Genomic DNA, 20158 nt, shown 5'->3' on the forward strand with positions numbered 1-20158 from the left:
CTGCGTCCAGTTTGCAGTTCCACCATGGTGTATACGTAATTTGCATTACAATGAACTCGACATACCCCTGTGCCCCCTTTACTGCAGCAAGGTGTATAATTTTGATAGCAATTCTACAAAGGCCACAGGACTGCTGTTGAAGGGGGGAAAGCTGGGGGCCAGAGATTGGTGAACGAAGGTTGAGGCGCTCGGTGAACGCTGCATTTCAATTGGAATAACAATAATTGTTTGCAGCAGCCACAGCAGCAACAGAAGCGCCTCTACCTCGCCCTACCCCAAAAATTCCACACCCACATTGTATTGCTTTGTTTTGTGGCTTGGCAATTCTTGCTCTTCTGACGCTTTCCCCTCCTCATTTTCAGCCGCCAACTTTTGCATGAAAATGGCAAGAGCGGATGTTGAGTGTCAGTGACTGCCGCGCCCCCATTGAATGGTACCTCCCCAAAGCGGCTATCTAGCCTTTTGTTGCTTGGAAAACCCCTCGGATTCAGTCCAACACATTCGAAACCACATGAAGGTAAAAAAATACATTTTAGTTACTACATTTTATATCTCAATTCTACAAAATAGCTGATTTAAGCTTATTAAAATAATATTATTGAAGGAGATGAAGAAGCTTACAAAACTTAACTAGCATATAAAATAGAGCTAGAATTATTAAAATAAATACATTAAAAACTCAATTATTTAGCAGCTTTAAGTAAATTGTTAAGTTCCTTCGAAAGTCACTTAATCGGGCTTAAGTAGTTTATCACAGCTTATTCTGGAGAAGATCCCCTGTCCCCAATTTCGCCCCCTTTTCTCCTACCTTTAACTAAGAAAATGTTTTTCCCCGTTTCACGCTCTAAGTGATTTTCATGTATGAAGGGCGACAACCGAAGGAGGAGATTGGGAGGAACTACAATAGCTGCGGAAATTTTAGGAACTGTGTATAAAGTTTTACCTGGGGGAATGTAAAAAATGTCTTGCATAAAAAGTTTTTAATTGCCATGTGCTCTTGGCCGAAAAAAGTACGTGGCGAAGAGGGAAGTTTGCTGTAGTAATTAGTTGGGCCTGCTTGAAGCTGCAAATTAAGCCATAATTATGCACAGCCAGCGACACTTTCAAGGAGTTGACTGAGCCATCAAGAGGCTCAGTACAAACTGGTACTACCCCTCAACCGAACATCCTCAAAAACCACAGGCATCGCAAAGTCTAACCGCAACAATTGGCCAACAAGTTGTCGCTGGTCAACAGTTCATACAACATCAACACAAAAAAGTATACAAAATATTTGCTTAAAACATAAAGTTGGTCCTCGCAGAGGAATTGAGCTGAAACGTTTGGAGCTGGAACGGTTTGAGCGAAATGCAACGGTGGCAACCGACTGGAACACTCGCAGGATAATTTCCCTCTGGCAAAAGGACTCGGCAATGAGGGACAAGATAGAAAGGCGGCGACAATTGCAGCTGCCTTTTCATTCTTGGATTCCTGCAGTTCTGTATTCTGGTCATAGACCATTTTCCACCATTGTTACGCCAGATTGCTGATGATGGCGATGGAGAGGGGGTGAAGGACAAGGACATGACTGATAAGCGTGGCAGCGACACTGTCAAAGGTTGTGATTGATGCACACAGGTTGTAGCTGCTGTCAGGACAGAGGACATTAAGTGCGAATCACAATCAACCGCAATTGAAATGGTTTCAGAAGAACAAAAAATGGAAACAGCTTAATAGTGCAAATTTTTAAAATATGCAAATACCAATTGGCTTGTCAGAGAATGGACAACAGAAAAAAAAACTGCTTATCTCATGTGAATATGCATGCGATTTGTGGTGAAATTAAATTGCATTTCGGTTAAATTATACGTTCGGATTAATCTACATCTAAATTACCATACATGTGTTCAAAAATCAATAATCATTAATCAAAAATAAACAAAAAGACTATTAAATATTTAAAGCAAAGGTATTAATAATATGATAATTTATGTGCTGCTCAGTTTACATATATTTAATTTTTAGGCAATGGCGTAAGCTTCAAGTAAGTCCTATTCAATAGTTTCGTACCTCTTCACGACTCATTTTCAGAGGCTCCACTGTACAATAATTGCTGTTGGTCTTTCACCTTTGCTACTGTCAGCGCACTAACTGTAAACGATGTTTTCTCGATGAAGCTCAACTGCAGTCGCACACACGTGCAAGGACACTCACCTGAACTCACCTGCCGACCGCCCACTTGGCCTTTGGCACTTTGTCAATTCACAAACAAAAACGAATTGTACCAGGATTATCGAGGAACACACATACGCACAGGTGTACAGTGAGCATGGGCGCCCACTCGCGTTCTCGCTTTGCATTTCATGGCTATAGTTTTTGCTTTTTGGCCAAGCAGAGGCACCCCCAACTAACAACGGTATGGATAAATAATGTATGAGAAATACCACAGATATAATACCTAAATAAGAATCTTTCAGATAAAATAGTTGGACCACTGTTATTGATATACGAGTGTATAGTCGCGGGATGTTTATAATTTAAAGAAGTGAGAATGTTTTGTGGAGATTTTTATGTCAGGTCAAAAATAATTTTGTGAACAGTTTACTTTAAAATATTTAACTATCGGTCTGCTGAAGAGTATATATTTTATAGTTGAAGATGGAAGAAGTTTCCCCTTCGGTTCCAGTTCGAAAGCCATGTGGGACGTTTAAACCTCCGGCCATCTACCAGAAGCTGATGGTGGACAATCTGACTGTCATTCGACCGCCCATCCTGAAGATCTTCTACTGGGAGAGCTTTGAAATAACCAGGTGAGAAGGATACTAAGTTGCGTCGAGGCTATAACCATATAACCTATGCGCAGCTTAAATCAGAAGCTGCGATCGAACCGCATAGAGCATGAGCATACATTCAAGATCCCTATTCGCCAGATCCACAGTCATCCCCTGAAAATGGTCTTCTGGATCCGTAATCTATCGGCCGCGAATGCCAAGTTGACTCTAAAGCGAATCCAAAACTGTCAATGCCAGCCGCTGCAGACCCAAGTCGGATTCAATCAGTTCCGCCAGCTCTTCCACTGCCCACACCGCAGACTGCTCCACATCAGCCAGGAGATCCTGTCTATCAAGCCAGATGAGGTGGTGGCCCTCACCGTAACGGCCTATTTCTTTTTGTACGGCGAACACCTTCTAACCTACGAAGTTCAGTAAGTGAATACAGTTGGAAGAAAGTGGTATGTGATATGATTTCATTATTCAGCACCGAAGACAATCGCAAGTTTCTATGGCATTTTCATCTGGAGATCTCGTCCTTTGACCCCGAAAAGTGTCTACTCACTAAAGAGCTGCTGCCGGTAAACATAAAAAGCTTTTACCATATAACGCAGCCGTTGTGGGTCCAAAATATCACGATGTCACACTTGTCATTCTCGTTTGCTTCAAGGGATCGTGGACTCAAGCTGCTCAATATGAATCTCACCGTGCCTCGACAGAGTGTGTGGCCCCTCCTGGTGGACTATCGACCACTGGACTACGAAAATGAGGTTACGCATATATATGTTACCAGACATTTTCCTAAATAAGCTATAATTTATATATCACTCAGGCGGAAATTGTCTTAACTTATGAAAATACCAAGGCTCGCTACAAAATTAAAGCACGAGGCGTGCTGACTGACGAGAAGGAGCAGACGGACATGCCCTTGAAGGAGCGGGAATGCGTCGACTTCCTGCACGTCATCTATCCCAATAGAGTTAACTTCGAAGTTTGCCTGCGTGAAGATCGGACGCAGCTCGTCAATGTCCATAACTACGGACAGCAATGCATGGAGTTCCGATGGCAGAGGTAAGCTTAATATAGATGTGGCACCCATTTGATCTAGAAAAAGTACTTAAATCAAAGCCCCCATTTCATTTACTTACCCGTTGCAGCTACATAATCAACGATTTTTTTGCGGTGGTGTTCAACCCGCCTATTTTCCGGCTCAAGGGCCATCACTCGAAGCTGTGCGAGATCAGAGTGACGGTGTTTGACCGACTGGTCCACTTCCGCCGCATTCCCATCGTGCTGGAGGTGCACCGCATCCTTGATCGCGCCACCATCATAGCGAAGCAGGAGCTGGAGGAGGTGGAGTCAATCGACGATCCCAAATGGAAAGAGGACAGCTACGTGGAGCACGTCTATCTGCACCTGAACATCCGCACCACTATTAAGCCCGCTCTGGACTCTGAGGAGCTGGAACCGGGCGATAGAATCGACCCCACGGCTGGACCAGAACCCTGTAGTCAAGTTGGTCCTGGGGAAGCCAGGAGAGGCAACGGCTCGGGTGACGGGCCATCGACACCTGCACCGAACACCGAGGAGCAGCGCAAAGAGGCCGAGCGCAAGGAGCTGATCTCCCGACTGGTGGCCAAGAACAAACTCAATCCGAACGAGATCATCGAGCTCAGCATGGCCATTGACCAGCGGATCACCATTTTCGAGAAGCTCTTCTGGAAGTACCTCAGCAAGTCCAAGTTCATGCGAATCAATGGCGAGCGCAAGCGTCAGAAGGTGGTCAAGACCTACGAGCAAGTGGTGTCCCCGGATAAGACGACTCCCCTGGAGGCAGCATCGGAAATTGATCGAAAGTAAGTTTTCGTGTGGAAAACGGAGTCTATTAGGGCGTTACTTAATATCTACTGTTTTTTGATTTTAAAATAGCCTTAAATCATAATTCAAATAATTTATTGGAAATATTAATTGATTCCTTACTTCCAGTCACATCATGGATCTGCTGTCCCGACTGATGCAGGAGGCCATCAACGACTTGGCCAAGAACTGGGTCTTTATTCCGGCGCAGTACTACGAACGCAACCATTAGGTGTTCCCTCCGTTAAATAAATGCATTCTACCTTCATCTACCCTCCTGCAATTCGTATCCTTGGTTTTCCTGGTCCCGCGATGAATTCCACTTCGTTGTGGGTTGTCCGCGCCGGAAATTTATGTAAGATTTCGCACGAGTTGAAAGCCGACGCCGAAAATGCTGCCGAATTTATGTGTCTGCATACGGCCTTTTAGGACTTTTCACGCAGACAGTGGGCGTGGCCGTTTGGGGAGTTTAATAGCAATGGTCAGACAATTTTACGCGAGTATTTATATCTCAACGCTTGCTTTTAGTTAGGAAAGCTTTCAAGTGGTCAAATGTTCGCCCATTAAGTATCTTAATATTCGCAATTTTTAGGTATGGTAAGTCGAGGTTGCACTGGGCAAGCTGTTGTATATATAAACGGATTTTTTTGACAGTAAATATTTTATTAAAACAATAATAGCTTTAGCATTAGCATCCAATATAATAAAAAAAAATACTATAAATAAATATAAATGCAAATAAAATATATTTTAACCTTTTTTATTGAATTTTCATTTGGTACTAGTACACATGTTTGATAACTTTAAAATTTGAACTTCCCGCGCTTGGTATTTTTCGATTTGACCAAGCGGTCACTCTCTATCCTTGTCACACACCATTTATAGCGAGTGCATAACCCTTATTTAGCGGGAGCGATGAAATTGTATTTCAAGAAAAAAATGGTATTTTTCAATTCTATTAATACGGCCACACTTTTATCTAGCGCGTCACTTGATTTAAAAAATTTCCAAACCAAACGTAAATTCCAGTACATAAATCAACCTGAATTGTGATAAAAACCGAGAAATTGGTACCTAAAAAGCAATTGCAGTGTTTTCCTATTGATTCAGCACCACGGGGACAGTTGCGACATCGAATCCGCAGGAGCCGCCTTCGACGGTCCAAAAAAGAGACGCCAAGTTCCGCAGCGCGCACTTCGCCTTTCCATTGCATCGAAATTCCTGGAATTTCCAGGCGCGGACACGATGAGCAAGGACATATACTACTCCGACAAGTACTACGATGAGCAGTTCGAGTACAGGTGAGTGCCGCACTGATCCCGCGACCAGTTGGATGCAGAGAAGCAACTGTAAAATACCCTCATCCCGCAGACATGTGGTTTTGCCAAAGGAGCTGGTCAAAATGGTGCCCAAGACCCATCTGATGACGGAGGCCGAGTGGCGATCAATTGGCGTGCAGCAGTCGCGCGGATGGATCCACTACATGATCCATAAGCCGGAGCCCCACATCCTCCTGTTTCGGCGACCCAAAACGGATTAGATAACCGGCGGTAGCAGCAGTAGCAACAACAACTGCATCAGATACACATACTTCGAAACCACATAGCCTGTAGCACATACCTATATATCCGGCAGCTGCTGCCGATATTCTGTATTGGCGGTGGTGGTGGTTGCTGCCAAACAACCAACTGTTGCACAAACATCAACAACATCATCATCATCATTATCATAGGTACTCAGGGATCCCCTAGAAACTACTTATTGTTTGTGCTTCGTAATACTCTCTTTTTAACATGTTTGCCCCGCATTATCCCCTTCTATTTATATAGCACCTAGAGCTAATGATAAGTTTGCCATTTTCGTACACCTTAGTGCTGGGAGATATTTCTGAGGCAGCGTTTCCTAATTATTCCTCAAGCTCCCACCAATTTTACCATGTTGCCATTTCGAAACGGAAGCGAAAAGAAGAATTTTGCTCACTTCTTATAAGCTTAAATGAAATCTGATTTGTGATCTTGAAATTCTTAATCAATAATACATATGCTTACACATAATATAATAAACTTAAAATAAATATGTTTAATGTATGGATAGGCTTGAAGCGTTGATTGCTTGAAGTTTTCCCTAATCGATTAAATCTGTATGTTTCTCTTATCAAGTTTTGGGCTACAAATGGATATAGAGAAAAGCAAGCCAGCATATATGTAATTGTGAGTGAGAAGTATTCGGATAGTATATTTCGATCGTGAGCTTCGTTTCAAATCGTGTAAGTAAGCAATATACGCAATCGCCTAATTATTAGAACAATGTTTTGTTTACTGTATCTTCCCAGCTATCTAGACATATATTTATAAATTCGGATTGGCTAGAGCTTGTTCTAACTCGACCGCTTCTTAGGCCCCCCACCAAAGGCTCATCCTCATTACGAGGCATTTTCTGAATTAACTTTGGTCCATCAACACCGACCAGAATCTAATTATTCAGTTATTTATATACCGCAACATAGCAACCCGATTGGCGTGCAATTTCCAACCTCAACAATCTTCGCTGGTGTGTGACTTGTGAAATTTCCAGTGTCAAAAATGAAGATCGACAGTTCCGGTCCGAATGTGTGTACTGTGCCCATGGCAGCACCTCACCTCTCCACATGAGCCAGCGCTGACCCATCCGAAGGGGCAGATCCAGTGGGCTGGGGAGTCCAAATGCCCGGCTGCCACGTTTAGGGACTACGGCAATCGCTGTCAACTGTGGCCCGCCACTTAGCAGCATCCCATCCTCCGGCCTGCTCTTCCGCAGTTTGAGCATACCACACTCATTTCCCACCAGCATGGAACTGGAACTGGCCCCCAAGGCAAATCGAATTGAAGCAGATCAAAGGCAGCTGCAGCTGTGATGATGCTGCTGCTGATTTTTATTGCTTTATTTCTGCCAATGATATTTATTGTGGTACGAATATGAAACCGGAAACGCTCGACTAACATTCTTTAGGTCAGCCTAGGGCTCGGTCCCACTTTCTTGCTGGTTCCCTTAGATTCTGACCATTGTATTCCCAGTGTACCCAATCAGGTTCAAGTAGTCCATGGCTATGCCCATTGTTCCCGCTTTTTTGGGGTTGTTTGTCACGATCTTTTTGAAATTATGAGGTGTAATCATTGCTGGATTGGGTAATGCACAAACTTGACCCACTTATAGAGCGAGCAAGTTATGACATAATAATAAACCAGATCTAAAAAGAATCTCGCTTTCTTTCATCTAGAGCAGAGGAAGACCTTGAAGCAGCCGGAAAATCCGCCTGATTGCCATTGCCCACAATGCGAGGATGATCAGTGCAGTGTCCGCACAATGCAGCCACTAATGGAAAGGAAATAATCGAAAGTTGAAGCCCAGTAACTGGAACTACCATAATGAGTTCCTTTCATTGCACTCCTCCCAGCCCGGCAGAGCGAAACAAGGCGCGACAAATTACGCGGCCAACGCTGCGTATGCGTTACGTGAAATGCGATGGGCCAAAGGCAGCGCAGTCGGCAGAAGCAGCGGCTTTTGATGAATGAAAGTCAACCCTCGGCAGCAGCAGCACACACACCCGCAACTCGGATGCCGACGTCGCCGTCGCTGCCAGCGTGCAATTTGCGCGGTAGCTTGCTATATTTCGAATTTGATTTCGATTTAGTTTCTAGTACTGTTTTACAAACCGACGAGTCAGGTTCTACTGCCGCTGCTAGCAGAGCCGACCAGACCACATCGTCAGAAATCGGATTCGGAATCGGTGTGTGGGATCACTGCCTGATCAGAAGTCAGTTGCCATTTAGCCGCGTGCTCGGGACCACGCGCTCCTCCGATCCTCCCCCGTTTCGATTAGGGCTCGTGCCTGAAGGGTTCTTTAATACGTCGGGAGTTGTTCCCAGCCTGCGGCACATGTGAATAACTTTGCTTGTAAGTTCTACGGTGATTGCTGGCAGATAGTCAAGCTATCAGACTATATCCGATTATAAACTTGACATAAAGGAATCCTCTGCCTTGAATACTATATTGTGAAATCCTTCAAATAACTCAAGGGAATTTACGTTAGTGTTTTCAATATTTATATTTGCTTCCAAGTGAGTGTCTCTTGTGAGAGGAAACGCTTTTTGTTGCCGGGTAATGCGTATTTAGTCGCTGTTTTGCTACCCTGTAAACAATTAAATTTATAAAACCTTGCGATGGCGTAGTAAATGTGTGCCAAAAAATATTTTAAATTTTATTTATTCATGTTATTTATTTTTTAATGACGCCTTAGTACATTTACTTACGAAGCCGTAACATATTTGAGAAATCACTTGTTAGATGGCACAGCTAAAATCTTAGTACAATTTTCTGTATAGACGATAACCGTGTGAAAATCATAAGGAACATATCCTAGTGGGCAATTTCGATCCGTAAATTATTGCTTATAGGCTTTCTGAACTTGCAAGAGGATGAGACGCAGTGTGCTTCCCATCCAGTATTTATTTACTTGTCATCTAATCGATTTACTCTTCTCCAAGGGAGAGCGTGAATAATTTCCGATTTCTATGGCTGATAAGACGCTGAACAACCTCCCGAATAACCTTGGTAGAACGCCCACCCACTTTTGCATAGACAGAGGCGTGTCAAACTGTTACCACGGTTTATGTGCATATGTTTCGCTTTGGTTTTAATTCTTTTTATTTTTAGCACACAAAGTGCGATGCACCAAAATAGTTTATCTGCTCTCTCGCCATAATAATGAGAAAATGAGGAAAAGACATCGTATTAAGAAGGTGTAATTATATTATTATATGTAAAATGTTTGCGAATTTTTAAATCTTCCCTCTCGCATTTGCATAAATTTTCTCACCTAAATAAAAAAACGATCATAAATCGGGCATCATTAATATGCCAAAACTCCAATTTACGATTAATGATTATCTAGAATTTTACCCGCGTGCTTTTGCACTTTTTATTCTTCATTTTGCGGAACCATAGTGATCTTGATAAGCTGTTTTGAGATAGTCAGACATTCAGTCTATAGATTACAGCGACAAGGGCTGTCGGATGAGTCGAGATTATAGCGTCATGCAGTGTTTTATACGTATGTAGGTAAAAAGCATTTAATATATGTTTTCGATTGGATTCCTAATCATATAAAACCAACTGAAGGTAGTTTTCAATAAACTGACATCTAGTTTTCCTTTATTAAAAACACCCTTTAAATATCAAAACTTTCCGTCATATTTACTTTAATTTCTAGCATTTACGAATATATATATATATCGAGATTTTTAGTGGTCAAATTTGGTAATTACACTTTTCCATGAAACAGTAAATAAACTCATAGCGTTGTCTAACATATATATATCCAATAAACGGTGATAATTGCTTTTATAGCACAAACATACTACTGATTTTTAGTTGGGCTCAGATCAGCTTTAACTGGTTTTCCTCAGGCAATTTATTAGAAAATTTCCTCAAATCAAAGACAAGTGGGTGGGTCAGGCATCTGCCCCTCATAAACCCCCTTTGTCCGATCGAACCCCCGCGAAATGCAAATCAATTTGCATTGACAATGAATTTGCTGCCCCTCGCACATGGGCTCTGAATTCAGTTTGCATTGCATTAATTAGCAAAGTAGTAAAAGTACTTCTACATATGTTATATAAGTCATAGTCTAGCGCGTTAATTAGTATGCATCCCTGGGTATACATTTGTGTTTGACTATCAACAATAATAAATGTGTACGGCATTTGTGATCATGTAAACTGTCTGCCAATCATATATGACAAAGAAATGATTCTCATATATACCAGGCAAAATATTTCTGAAACAGAAAACAAAATGATTTACTTGAGTCTTTATGAAAAATAGTTTTCGCGAACGATCATAGATAGGTCCAATCAACTGGAGCTGGGTGTTTTATAATTTCGCTAATGAAGACAAGTTCAAGTTCACCCACGATCGCTCTGTTGTAAATGCTAAATTGGGTTTTAAATTCCCATTAATTATGATGACTTCTGCATCGACGGTCTAACTTCCGTTCAGTGTGAAACCCATCCTTTCATCAATGAACTTGAGTGATCAATGAAACTTCCGCTGCAATTGAAATTCAATGCAACTATCACACCATTTTAACAAATTACACATATTTACATAGAACACAATGTCTGCCCACGTCTGTATGTAGACAGACTCATTCACGGTCAAGTTCAAAATAGAAAAAATATGAATAAATAGTGCATGCATTAATGTATACAACGACAATTTAATACAACTGAAACACGGCTTAGTAAATAAATTTAGTTGGGCACGAGTGCAACTGCATGACAAGTGCATTCCACTCAAGTTCCGCTAAATTTAATAAATTTAATTCTTATCTGTACAGCCACCTTCTCACTCGAAGTGTCCAACTTAAACGTTTAGCAAATTAAACTATTCCGATAAACACCTCGTGCTCTCGAATGCTTCGACACAGCTTACTGCAGCCACTAAACACAGTTCAGGCCGCCAAATGGTTTCCATATCAGTGAAAAGCCCACCCCACTCCGCCACCTGTTTCCCGATGCCATCCAACAAACGACCTGGGCACATGCCAATCATCCACTCAGAATCGGTTTCAGTTTCTGGACTGTTCTGTAGTTACATCAATTAGGCGAACCACAGATACCGAACGCCGACGGAACCGAGAACATCGGACACATAATGGCATTATCATCGCGTCGGCCTCCCAAAGGGTGTGGAGCACCCAGACAATTGTGATCACTGATCTCCCTGGTGGTGCAGTTCATTCGGTCAAGCTACACTTTACACAGTATTTACTTTTTAAGTACAAATATATTAAAAATCTAAAAATGTATTAAAATCTACTAATTTATTTAATATAAATATTTTGCAAGAGCGAGTGCACACTAGACATATACATGTATTTAGCTATTTGTGTAAATTTTCATGTCGTCAGATGCGAACCGTTGACTTTTATTGCATTAGATGTAACTAAGAGATCGCAGTCACTTGTTAGTCACCTCTCCAGTTTAGGATTGCTATTCCAAAGTGTTGGCTGCCATCTCAATCTCTCGCTGTCTGCTCGTCAATTGCCATACAATTGGCTAAGCAATTTCGAATGGCCAAGATTCTATGATTAATCCCAAATTGCCAGTGGCGTATCCCAATTGAGAGGATATTGTCATGGCCATGATGCAAACGGTGTCAATTTGAAGACGCAATCGGACTCCATCGGATCTATCTGGATCGCTGATCACCGTCGTCGCCTCGCTTGTTGCCCTTGCACCCAGTTAAGGCATTAAATTTGTTTTCATTATTCGATCGTTTATGTAAATTTATTAGTTTGACACGTTTCCCAGTCGCAGTGCATCGATTAATTGAGCTGCATTCTTCTGGGAAACTGTTTGCTGTTTTCGCACATTTGTGCATAATTGGCCAGAGTGTCAATGCTAAATGAGTGCTAATATTTAGCGTAAACTTCTTTGCATTGTGTTCGTTTTATTTGTTAGAATTACCAGCATCAAGCTCTCGCTTCCGCCCTTTCCGCTCGAAAAGCGTTCTGAAAAATATTCCGTAACAAATCCAAGCGAACACTGAACAACATCCGTCCGGCTTCGTGTCAAAAGTAACACCCCTCGGATACCGTGGAATGAGGGTCAGTGGTAAGGGGTTAGGGGTTAGGGGTTAGATGTGTGCATAAATCACAAAAGCCCAGCTGCCCGAATTGACTCGTTTTGGGGTTGTAAATATCTGCTTTGTGCGAAAGCTCAGTCGTCGATCGCTGGTCGCCCGGTGAGGAGGAAGCACTTCTGTTTAACCCCTTGAAAACATCTGGAACTAGTTTTACGGCTTGATCATTTATAGAAAACTTGAAATTGCATATAGGTCGGTGTAACTAAGCTACTCTTACGAAACAATTAGATTCTAATATAACAATAACTATGAAAATACTTTATTTTTTACAGGAAATCCCTTTATTCCACTTTATATTAGAGGGAGCAGATAGGCTTAGACGACGCATTGACTGCCAATTGTGCTTAGGAGTACGTAACAAGGGGTTTCCAGCAGGACCCAGGGTTGTCGAGGCCCTGAACCAATCCAAGGATCGTCACCATGACGCGACCCAAACAGGATGGCGGCAAGTTCAAGGCTTTCATGCAGGAGAATGTCCTCACCATGGCCACCGTTATCGGTGTGTTCGTGGGTGGACTCATCGGCTTCATCATCAAAAATAGCACGGGCGAATGGTCGAAGAGAGAGATCATGTACATATCCTTCCCCGGCGAGATTTTCTTGCGGTGAGTAAGAAGAAGTCAGCTAAATTTATCTTAGATATATCAGATTAATGAATTAGTATAGGAACTATAAATCAAAAAGATGCCTTCGCCTAATTATTGATATAGATCACTAAAATAAAAAACATATATTTTTAGAATGCTTAAATGTTTGATTGTGCCGCTTTTGGTCTCATCAATCACCAGTGCCATTGGTGGACTCGATCTGAGCATGTCGAGCAAGATTGCTACCAGGTGAGTTGATAAGAAAACCATATGAAGTTAGAAAGCCCAGATATAAATGAATGTATATCCCTCCAGAGCCATTACGTACTACTTTGTGACCACCATATCGGCCGTGATTCTGGGAATATGTCTGGTGACCACACTGCGTCCCGGCCAGGGAGCCAAGATCGTGGAGACCCAGACGGAGAGCATTGATAAGGCATCCAAGGTGCTCACCCCAGACACGCTAATGGATCTGGTGCGGTATGTGGGAATCTGCCGGTATCTGAACCCGCCTTCTGACTCATTTTCTTTATACCCCAATAGAAACATGTTCACGGACAACATCATTCAGTCGACCATGTTCCAGGTAAGACTCTGATCCAAGGCGAATCGTTCATACTGTTGAACGGCGAAAGCAACGGTAGCAATTATTCAATTCTTTGCGGTTTGGCGAGATTTTGATTGAAACAAAGAGCGACACATAATCAAAACTGACATGATAGGGATACCACAATTTCAATTACAATCCAGCTTCAAGTAGGGGGGGGGGGACAAGTGCTAGCCGGTGTGAGTGAGTGTCAGTGCTTAAATTTCAATTATCGCATGTGCGACTGCGAATCGGGAGCGAGCGAGAGGGAAGCGGTCCTATCAACACGGTTTAGGAGGCCCCAGACGCAAATTGAATCAAAGTACTTAGCTCGGCCTGCGGCAGATATGTGGACATTGTACCTCCATAATTATATGCATATGAGAGTGGATGTTGGTGTAGGTGTAGGCAACCGAATGAATATTCATGCGCCCAATTAGATTATTGTTGACTCAATGAAGGAAAATAACAGACAAGCCACAATTTCGCTTGTTCAGATTCTACCATTTTATAAAACAGATAACGAAAAAGTCTGCCAAATCGCAACGGATGATGAATGATGCGACGATTTTTCAAAGTTATGTATATAATTTTTCTCAAACTACTGGTTTTGATATGGTTAAAAATCCATATAAATGTATATATAATATATTTACACCTGCTCCATTTTAGCACCGCACTGAGATCTATGAGAACACTAGCATTAGCCCAGCACGTAAGTTCCTAGATACACATCATAAACTCATCGTGAAACTTATTCCTATATTCTTCTACATAGAGCCCATGGAAAACTGGGAGTTCAAGTCGGCTCAGCGCGAGGGTTCTAATGTCCTGGGTCTCGTGATGTTCAGTGTCATCTTAGGTACCACCATTGGAAGAATGCGGGAGAAGGGACAACTGCTGCAGGACTTCTTCACCACACTGAGTGAGGCAATGATGACCATCACCTCATGGGTTATTTGGTAACTCGAGATCAATTTCCATATCACCAAGAATTTAAGAAAACAATTATTGATTTCTTTAGGATTTCACCGCTGGGTGTTGCCTTCCTGATAGCCGCCAAGATCATTGAAATGGAATCGATAGCTGCGACGATTCAGTCATTAGGATGGTATTTCATAACGGTCATGATAGGACTATTCCTTCACGGTTTTGGTAAGTTATGAACACCATAAACAATGATTGAAATTAAAAATTTTAATATATTCTAATTTCAGGTACGATTGCGGTGATCTTCTTCTTGGGCACCCGACGTCTCCCGTACCGCTATATTGCCAAGCTTAGTCAGGTCCTGGCCACTGCATTTGGAACAGGTTCCAGCTCGGCCACCATGCCGCTGACCATCAAGTGTTTGGACAACATGGGCATCGATCCGCGGGTCACTCGCTTTGTCATTCCCGTGGGTGCCACTATTAACATGGACGGAACGGCTCTCTATGAGGCTGTGGCTGCTCTGTTCATCGCCCAATACCGTGAGATGAGCTATTCCTTCGGCACCATTGTGGCTGTCAGTATAACAGCCACGGCGGCATCGATTGGAGCTGCTGGAATCCCGCAGGCCGGACTCGTCACCATGGTCATGGTGCTGGACACAGTGGGCTTGGAGCCGAAGGATGTGTCCCTCATCATAGCCGTCGATTGGCTACTGTAAGTCGGAAGATTTTGAATCAAAGGATTTTATAATAACACACTGTAATTTCAGGGATCGCTTCCGCACGACCATTAATGTGATGTGCGATGCTCTTGGCACTATTTTGGTTAACCATCTGTCGAAGAATGATCTGGCCAGCGTGGATAGGGTGAGTTTGGAGTATGTCTTTCTAAAATCTGCATCACTCTTATTCATTTTTGTCTTCAGCTGAATGCCGAGCCCCATGAGCTCCTCGAGCTGGGCCCCAATGGCCACGAGATGAAGGAATGAAGGCAGTCTTCGCTTGGCGCCTATAACCGCAAACGATGAGTGGACATGTCCCGGCTGTGGGCCTGTTTCCACATCCTGCCCAGCAACGATAGCGACGATAGTGACTACGACGACGACGACGAGGAGTTTTAAGGATCGTTGAAGGATCGTATTGTATCAGCGCTGGAAAGGAGTCATCACATTTGTTTGCGAGTTATTTTGGGTGACCAAGTCGTATCTAATTTTCAGATTGATCAATTTGAAGCAGCTCCTCCGGCAGAGGACAGATATCTGCCAGAGTACAAGTACTAAGCCAGAAACGAATTTAAGTGACACATTCGTTAAATAGTTTGTTTTTTCCAAAATGAAAATATCGAAAAACAGCGAGAACAGCAGCAATATGATTTAAGATGAAAACATAACATTTATCGCCTAAATTAGGGATACTTTCAAGGTGTACATAATTTTTAAATATAATTATATTAAATTGAGTTCAAATTTGCATTACAATCTCCCTATGATTAGTATTACAATTGAAGAGTAAAATTAGTTAAATTCCAAGCAAGCAATCCCAACTTTAAGCAATTGCATTTGATTAGGTCGCAAATTGTTGAGATTCGTATCTAGTATTTGTTAAACCATATTCTATAACTTTTTGACATAGCAAAGCGAAACAAAATAATTAAAAAAGACAAATATTTAACAATAGAACACAGATAAATTAACACACTAATAGGTGAAAACCAAAACCAAATCCAATTCAAATCGAACCACAATTTCAAATGCCGTTACAAGTTCGTGTTCATAGTTGAGCTTTGTAAATACTTAATAGCTTAAGTATACATACATAAAACTTTATGGAAATATTTATATTTAAAGCGTGGAAACCGAATTCTTGGATGACAATAATAGAGTGCTGCAATCACACATACAGTCAATTTATACAAGTAACGAATTATTTATAAAATATTATTAAAACTAACATAAATTAGGTCACATCTTTGCAGAAATCAACCAAATAATGAGTAAATACAAAATCAATAAAACTAATTATATACTTGAATGTTTGCCATGCTTTCAGCCAAAAAGGAGAATTTTTTAGGTTACGAATTACCAAAATGTTTGTAGTTGTGCGTAGTCTAAATATATGTTTACTAATAAATCTTTATGAATATTAAACGAACTTTTCAAGCATTTTAACTTACGGTATTTGGAGCCTCAAAAATGGGTGCAGTTTCAATTCAATTTGATCTGTTTGATGGGCAGGTTTCATATCTTATACACAATGTTAACGATATGGCTGATTTTATTTATCATAAAAATTTTAAATGAAATTAATGAGTTGTTTCAATGGTTCAAAAATTACTTAGAGCTTTGGCAAGTTTACAAACCTTTGAATTAAAGCTTTTAGTAGCTTGCATTGGATTTTGCACAGATGGCGCATTTAATAAACTCATCGAAACTGGAATAAAAATTATACTTCAAAAATATTAATAATTATGAACAAAAAAAATGTAAGTTCTACTCTTTTATTTGATTATTTAATAGTAGTATTATTAAGTTTCTAAATTTATGTCCGTTTTGTTTGAAATGCTATCCCGAAATTATGTTTGCTTTGCAACATTACATGCTATTTTACACAGTACAGTTTAAATTAAATGGTGTTAAAAATTTAACATTATCGAAAAACAATTTGGTTAGGCAACTTTTGACTTCTGTTTTGCCTTTAAAGTTACCATCCTTTTGATCTAAGTATTTAGTGTCCCATCTGCATGTACTTCTGTTTGCGAACCCTTTTCCAAAAAGTAACTGCCCCTAAAGAAAATAAAAGGACCATAACAGAAAACAATGCTCCCCAAATATAAAATTGGGGGCCATCAAAGGGGGACAGAATCCTTGCCACTGGGGTAGCAAGGATATGCAGGCAGGTTGTCAAAACAAACAAATATAATAAAATAAAACAAAGAGCCAACGAAGCAAAAGTATATTTCGATGATTTCTCAACTTTTTCTTCATTCAGCTTCACTTCACTAGCTTCTTTGTTTGCGCAGCGTAAAAAGTTTTGAATTATTGTGTTTTAGCATTGTCTTAGAAAAACCCAACAGGCAAGTTGGACCTAGCATACTTGACAGCATTTATTATTAGATAAACCAAAATTTTTGAAAACGGCTTAAATATTTGACTGAAGTTAGATACTCCCAAAATTCCTGGTGAATGCCCATTGCCCAAACTCTGCGCTACAGCAGCAGCAGCTAAGCACGGAACTCTAAGGACAATCTTCAGCCATGCTAATCAATGATGCCACTAGAGATCGTCCCATCTATCAGGATATCCAGCGCCTTACAGATGCCCAACTGAGCACCATGTGCAAAAACCACGGGCTCATTCTGGGTCCCATCAATTTACAAAATAGACGCATGGCAGAGCGCAAGCTCCATATAGCAATGATCACTGTGCGGGCCAAGTATCGAGCTCATCAGCAGTTTGTCCTGGAGTGCAACATGAAAAGTTCCGCTAACATACAGCAAGTTCCGCCTCCGCAGCAAAACTACGGCTTAGTGGACGTACTGCCCCAGAACTATTACCAACCCATGCCACCGCAAACTTACTGGCCATCTCCGCGAACCAATTTGAGAAGCCCACCTCCGCCCAGCTGGAATATCCAAAATCGTCGGGAGCGTACGGACCCGGTGCTCGAGCCGCGTCAGTACGTTACTTGGAGCCAGCAGAACAGGATGAACAACGAAAATACTGCAAATTCTGGTAATAGTTTCCTGGGGTTCAAGATGCCCTTTTTCCTGGGGGCTGCCAGGGATATCAGGTCATTGATTACCAACTCCATCAAGCGTTTTCAGGGAGGAGAAGCGGAGAACGCGCCCATGAGCTTCCAGGATGGGCCAGTGTTCGATGGCACGAACACGCATAAATTTCACCCTGATGAATGTGAAGAAGATTATCAAGAATATTCCGATGAAGATAGTGCCGGAAATCCTTCCACCTCTGACCGTGAACCGGATACGCTGTCTGGTGCTTCAGAGGATGAAGACCAGGAAGTTGAGAGGAAGGACCTTAGTCGCCAAGACTCCTATCCGTATCCCTTCAGCTTTCGGGAACTTCAGAGACAGATCAATGGTGCGGAATCCCAACATGAACTACGAGACTACAAGAGTTTCCTTAGCCTATCGAGTGTTTATCACGAGTTCGAAAGCCAAGTGCCAATGGCACGGACTGCACCATCTGTGGATTCGAAGCCCCGCTTCAGCTGGTGGTGGCAGTGGAGGGCGAAGGCGGGAGATGAGCGAATTCCGGAGACGGAGCGGACCACCGAACAGGATCTGCTGCAGGAGCGTGAGTTGAAGACCATCAACTACCTGAGCGAGGCACCTTCGCGTACGGATGACGGTATGCTCGAGTTGATGGGCATGGTGGAGCTCCGCGATGATAGCGAGGAGGAGGTGCTGGAAGACACTCAAATAGCGCGAGGATCCCGATCCTGGGTGGGCTTCTGCCGGCACATCTTTCACCTGCTCTGCTGCGATCGTCAAGGAAAACTCGACCCGGAAAAGCTGCGCTGCAACTTCTTCTGCTGCTGCATGGCCTTCGGTGTCTACATGGGCTTCAAAATGATGCGGTAGTGACAGAAAGTGGGCAATTTCATACGTATATGTCCATCAGTATTCAGGAATTTATGCTTATCTCAGTTGAGAAAACGATGTGCATCCTTTTGTTGTATTCATCATAATCATCTGCCTTTGTTTTCTTATGTTGAGATACGAACTATATTCTTAATACACGACAGTGCAAAAATCTTTTCATTTAAAGTTGAATGAATTATTTACAACTGGCTTATTTTCGTACTTTATTTTCAATGACGTCATTTATTACATAATACTACATTCAAAGATGTTGTCTGCAATTTGCAAGCAAAATGGCCCTCATTGGAGAACGTGGCCCTTTGCGGCACGTGTTTCCATTTGTGTCATGTTTGCTTGCCAAATTCTCACTTCTAGGTGGTACGGAAATGAAACTGTAATTATATTCAAGGCACCCGGAGAAGGAAGTCCTTTAAGATTAAACTTATTAAAAAGGAATATGTTTGCCAGATTTAGAAAGAAAAAGCGACTTTAACATAGATTGCTGTTTATATCAAATTTGTGTGTTGGCATTTCAAAAGTTTAGTAAATGAAATAATTGCCTACAAGACTATATCAAGTTCATTATTTCACTGTTAGCTGATTTTATCATATTTACTCATAAACTAAGATGTCTTTAACAAAGGAAATCAATTTACTCATATATCCCCAATCCAACGGCGAAACCAATTTGATCACCCAACAAACCAAACAAAATCTAATCAAATGCAATTGGCGCGAACGAAAACTCAAGCAAGGGAAAGACATAAATAAAAGTTTGGCCATAAAAGCACAAAGAGACATCAAATGTGCATAACAAATTTAAACGGCATAAACAATTGGCAACAAAGTGGGTTCCCAATCTGAACTATAGAACAGATCGCACGGTTTTTGACTCCGGTCGAATTGCAGATTTGCATCGAGGATAAATCTGCAGCTATAAAACGGGAGACAAGACTCAATTGCCTGGCTGGTACACAGTCGTTGGTTTTGGGCAGGACTCTCAGTTTGTCTTTATGCCAATTCAATTTACCGGCAAATCGCTCCGTCGAGTTTAAGTCCGAACCCCTGGCAATGAACATAAAACGCCAACGAAATGCGGTCATTTAATTTATATTCTGGCAGCATTAAATGGCATTTTAATTTCTATGGAAGTC

The 20158-nt window shown here is 41.8% G+C and overlaps 4 protein-coding genes across 7 annotated transcripts; all 4 read left to right on the forward strand.

The window, feature by feature from the left end:
• The first annotated feature begins 2076 nt into the window (after window positions 1-2076).
• LOC6611797 lies at window positions 2077-4885 on the forward strand. Of its 3 annotated transcripts, XM_002036283.2 has the most exons (7): window positions 2086-2395; window positions 2457-2789; window positions 2843-3184; window positions 3238-3520; window positions 3583-3821; window positions 3908-4606; window positions 4737-4885. In XM_002036283.2, exons 2-7 carry the CDS (start codon window positions 2638-2640, stop codon window positions 4837-4839), a joined length of 1818 nt encoding a protein of 605 aa, XP_002036319.1. In that variant the 5' UTR covers window positions 2086-2395; window positions 2457-2637; the 3' UTR covers window positions 4840-4885. The 3 variants fall into 3 exon arrangements, with proteins under 3 accessions (XP_032583560.1, XP_002036319.1, XP_032583559.1); XM_032727668.1 differs by lacking the exon at window positions 2086-2395 and having other exon boundaries at window positions 2708-2789; window positions 2910-3184; window positions 4737-4884; XM_032727669.1 differs by lacking the exons at window positions 3238-3520; window positions 3583-3821; window positions 3908-4606; window positions 4737-4885 and having other exon boundaries at window positions 2077-2395; window positions 2910-3021.
• A 694-nt stretch (window positions 4886-5579) lies between these two features.
• LOC6611798 (cyclin-dependent kinases regulatory subunit) lies at window positions 5580-6739 on the forward strand. Its single transcript, XM_002036284.2, has 2 exons — window positions 5580-5908; window positions 5979-6739. Exons 1-2 carry the CDS (start codon window positions 5853-5855, stop codon window positions 6145-6147), a joined length of 225 nt encoding a protein of 74 aa, XP_002036320.1. The 5' UTR covers window positions 5580-5852; the 3' UTR covers window positions 6148-6739.
• A 1546-nt stretch (window positions 6740-8285) lies between these two features.
• LOC6611799 (excitatory amino acid transporter 1) lies at window positions 8286-16552 on the forward strand. Of its 2 annotated transcripts, none has more exons than XM_002036285.2 (11): window positions 8286-8540; window positions 12566-12898; window positions 13034-13129; window positions 13196-13363; window positions 13427-13469; window positions 14142-14184; window positions 14248-14431; window positions 14494-14624; window positions 14687-15116; window positions 15172-15268; window positions 15328-16552. In XM_002036285.2, the coding sequence occupies exons 2-11, from the start codon at window positions 12714-12716 to the stop codon at window positions 15388-15390; spliced, it is 1440 nt and encodes a 479-aa protein (XP_002036321.1). In that variant the 5' UTR covers window positions 8286-8540; window positions 12566-12713; the 3' UTR covers window positions 15391-16552. The 2 variants fall into 2 exon arrangements, with proteins under 2 accessions (XP_002036321.1, XP_032575843.1); XM_032719952.1 differs by lacking the exon at window positions 8286-8540 and adding an exon at window positions 12377-12485.
• A 921-nt stretch (window positions 16553-17473) lies between these two features.
• Window positions 17474-19167, forward strand: LOC6611800. The gene has a single exon (XM_032727770.1). It carries the CDS (start codon window positions 17655-17657, stop codon window positions 19002-19004), a length of 1350 nt encoding a protein of 449 aa, XP_032583661.1. The 5' UTR covers window positions 17474-17654; the 3' UTR covers window positions 19005-19167.
• The last annotated feature ends 991 nt before the right edge of the window (window positions 19168-20158 follow it).

The sequence above is a fragment of the Drosophila sechellia genome, chromosome 2L, assembly GCF_004382195.2.
Source record: "Drosophila sechellia strain sech25 chromosome 2L, ASM438219v1, whole genome shotgun sequence".
NCBI classification, from domain to species: Eukaryota; Metazoa; Arthropoda; class Insecta; order Diptera; family Drosophilidae; genus Drosophila; species Drosophila sechellia.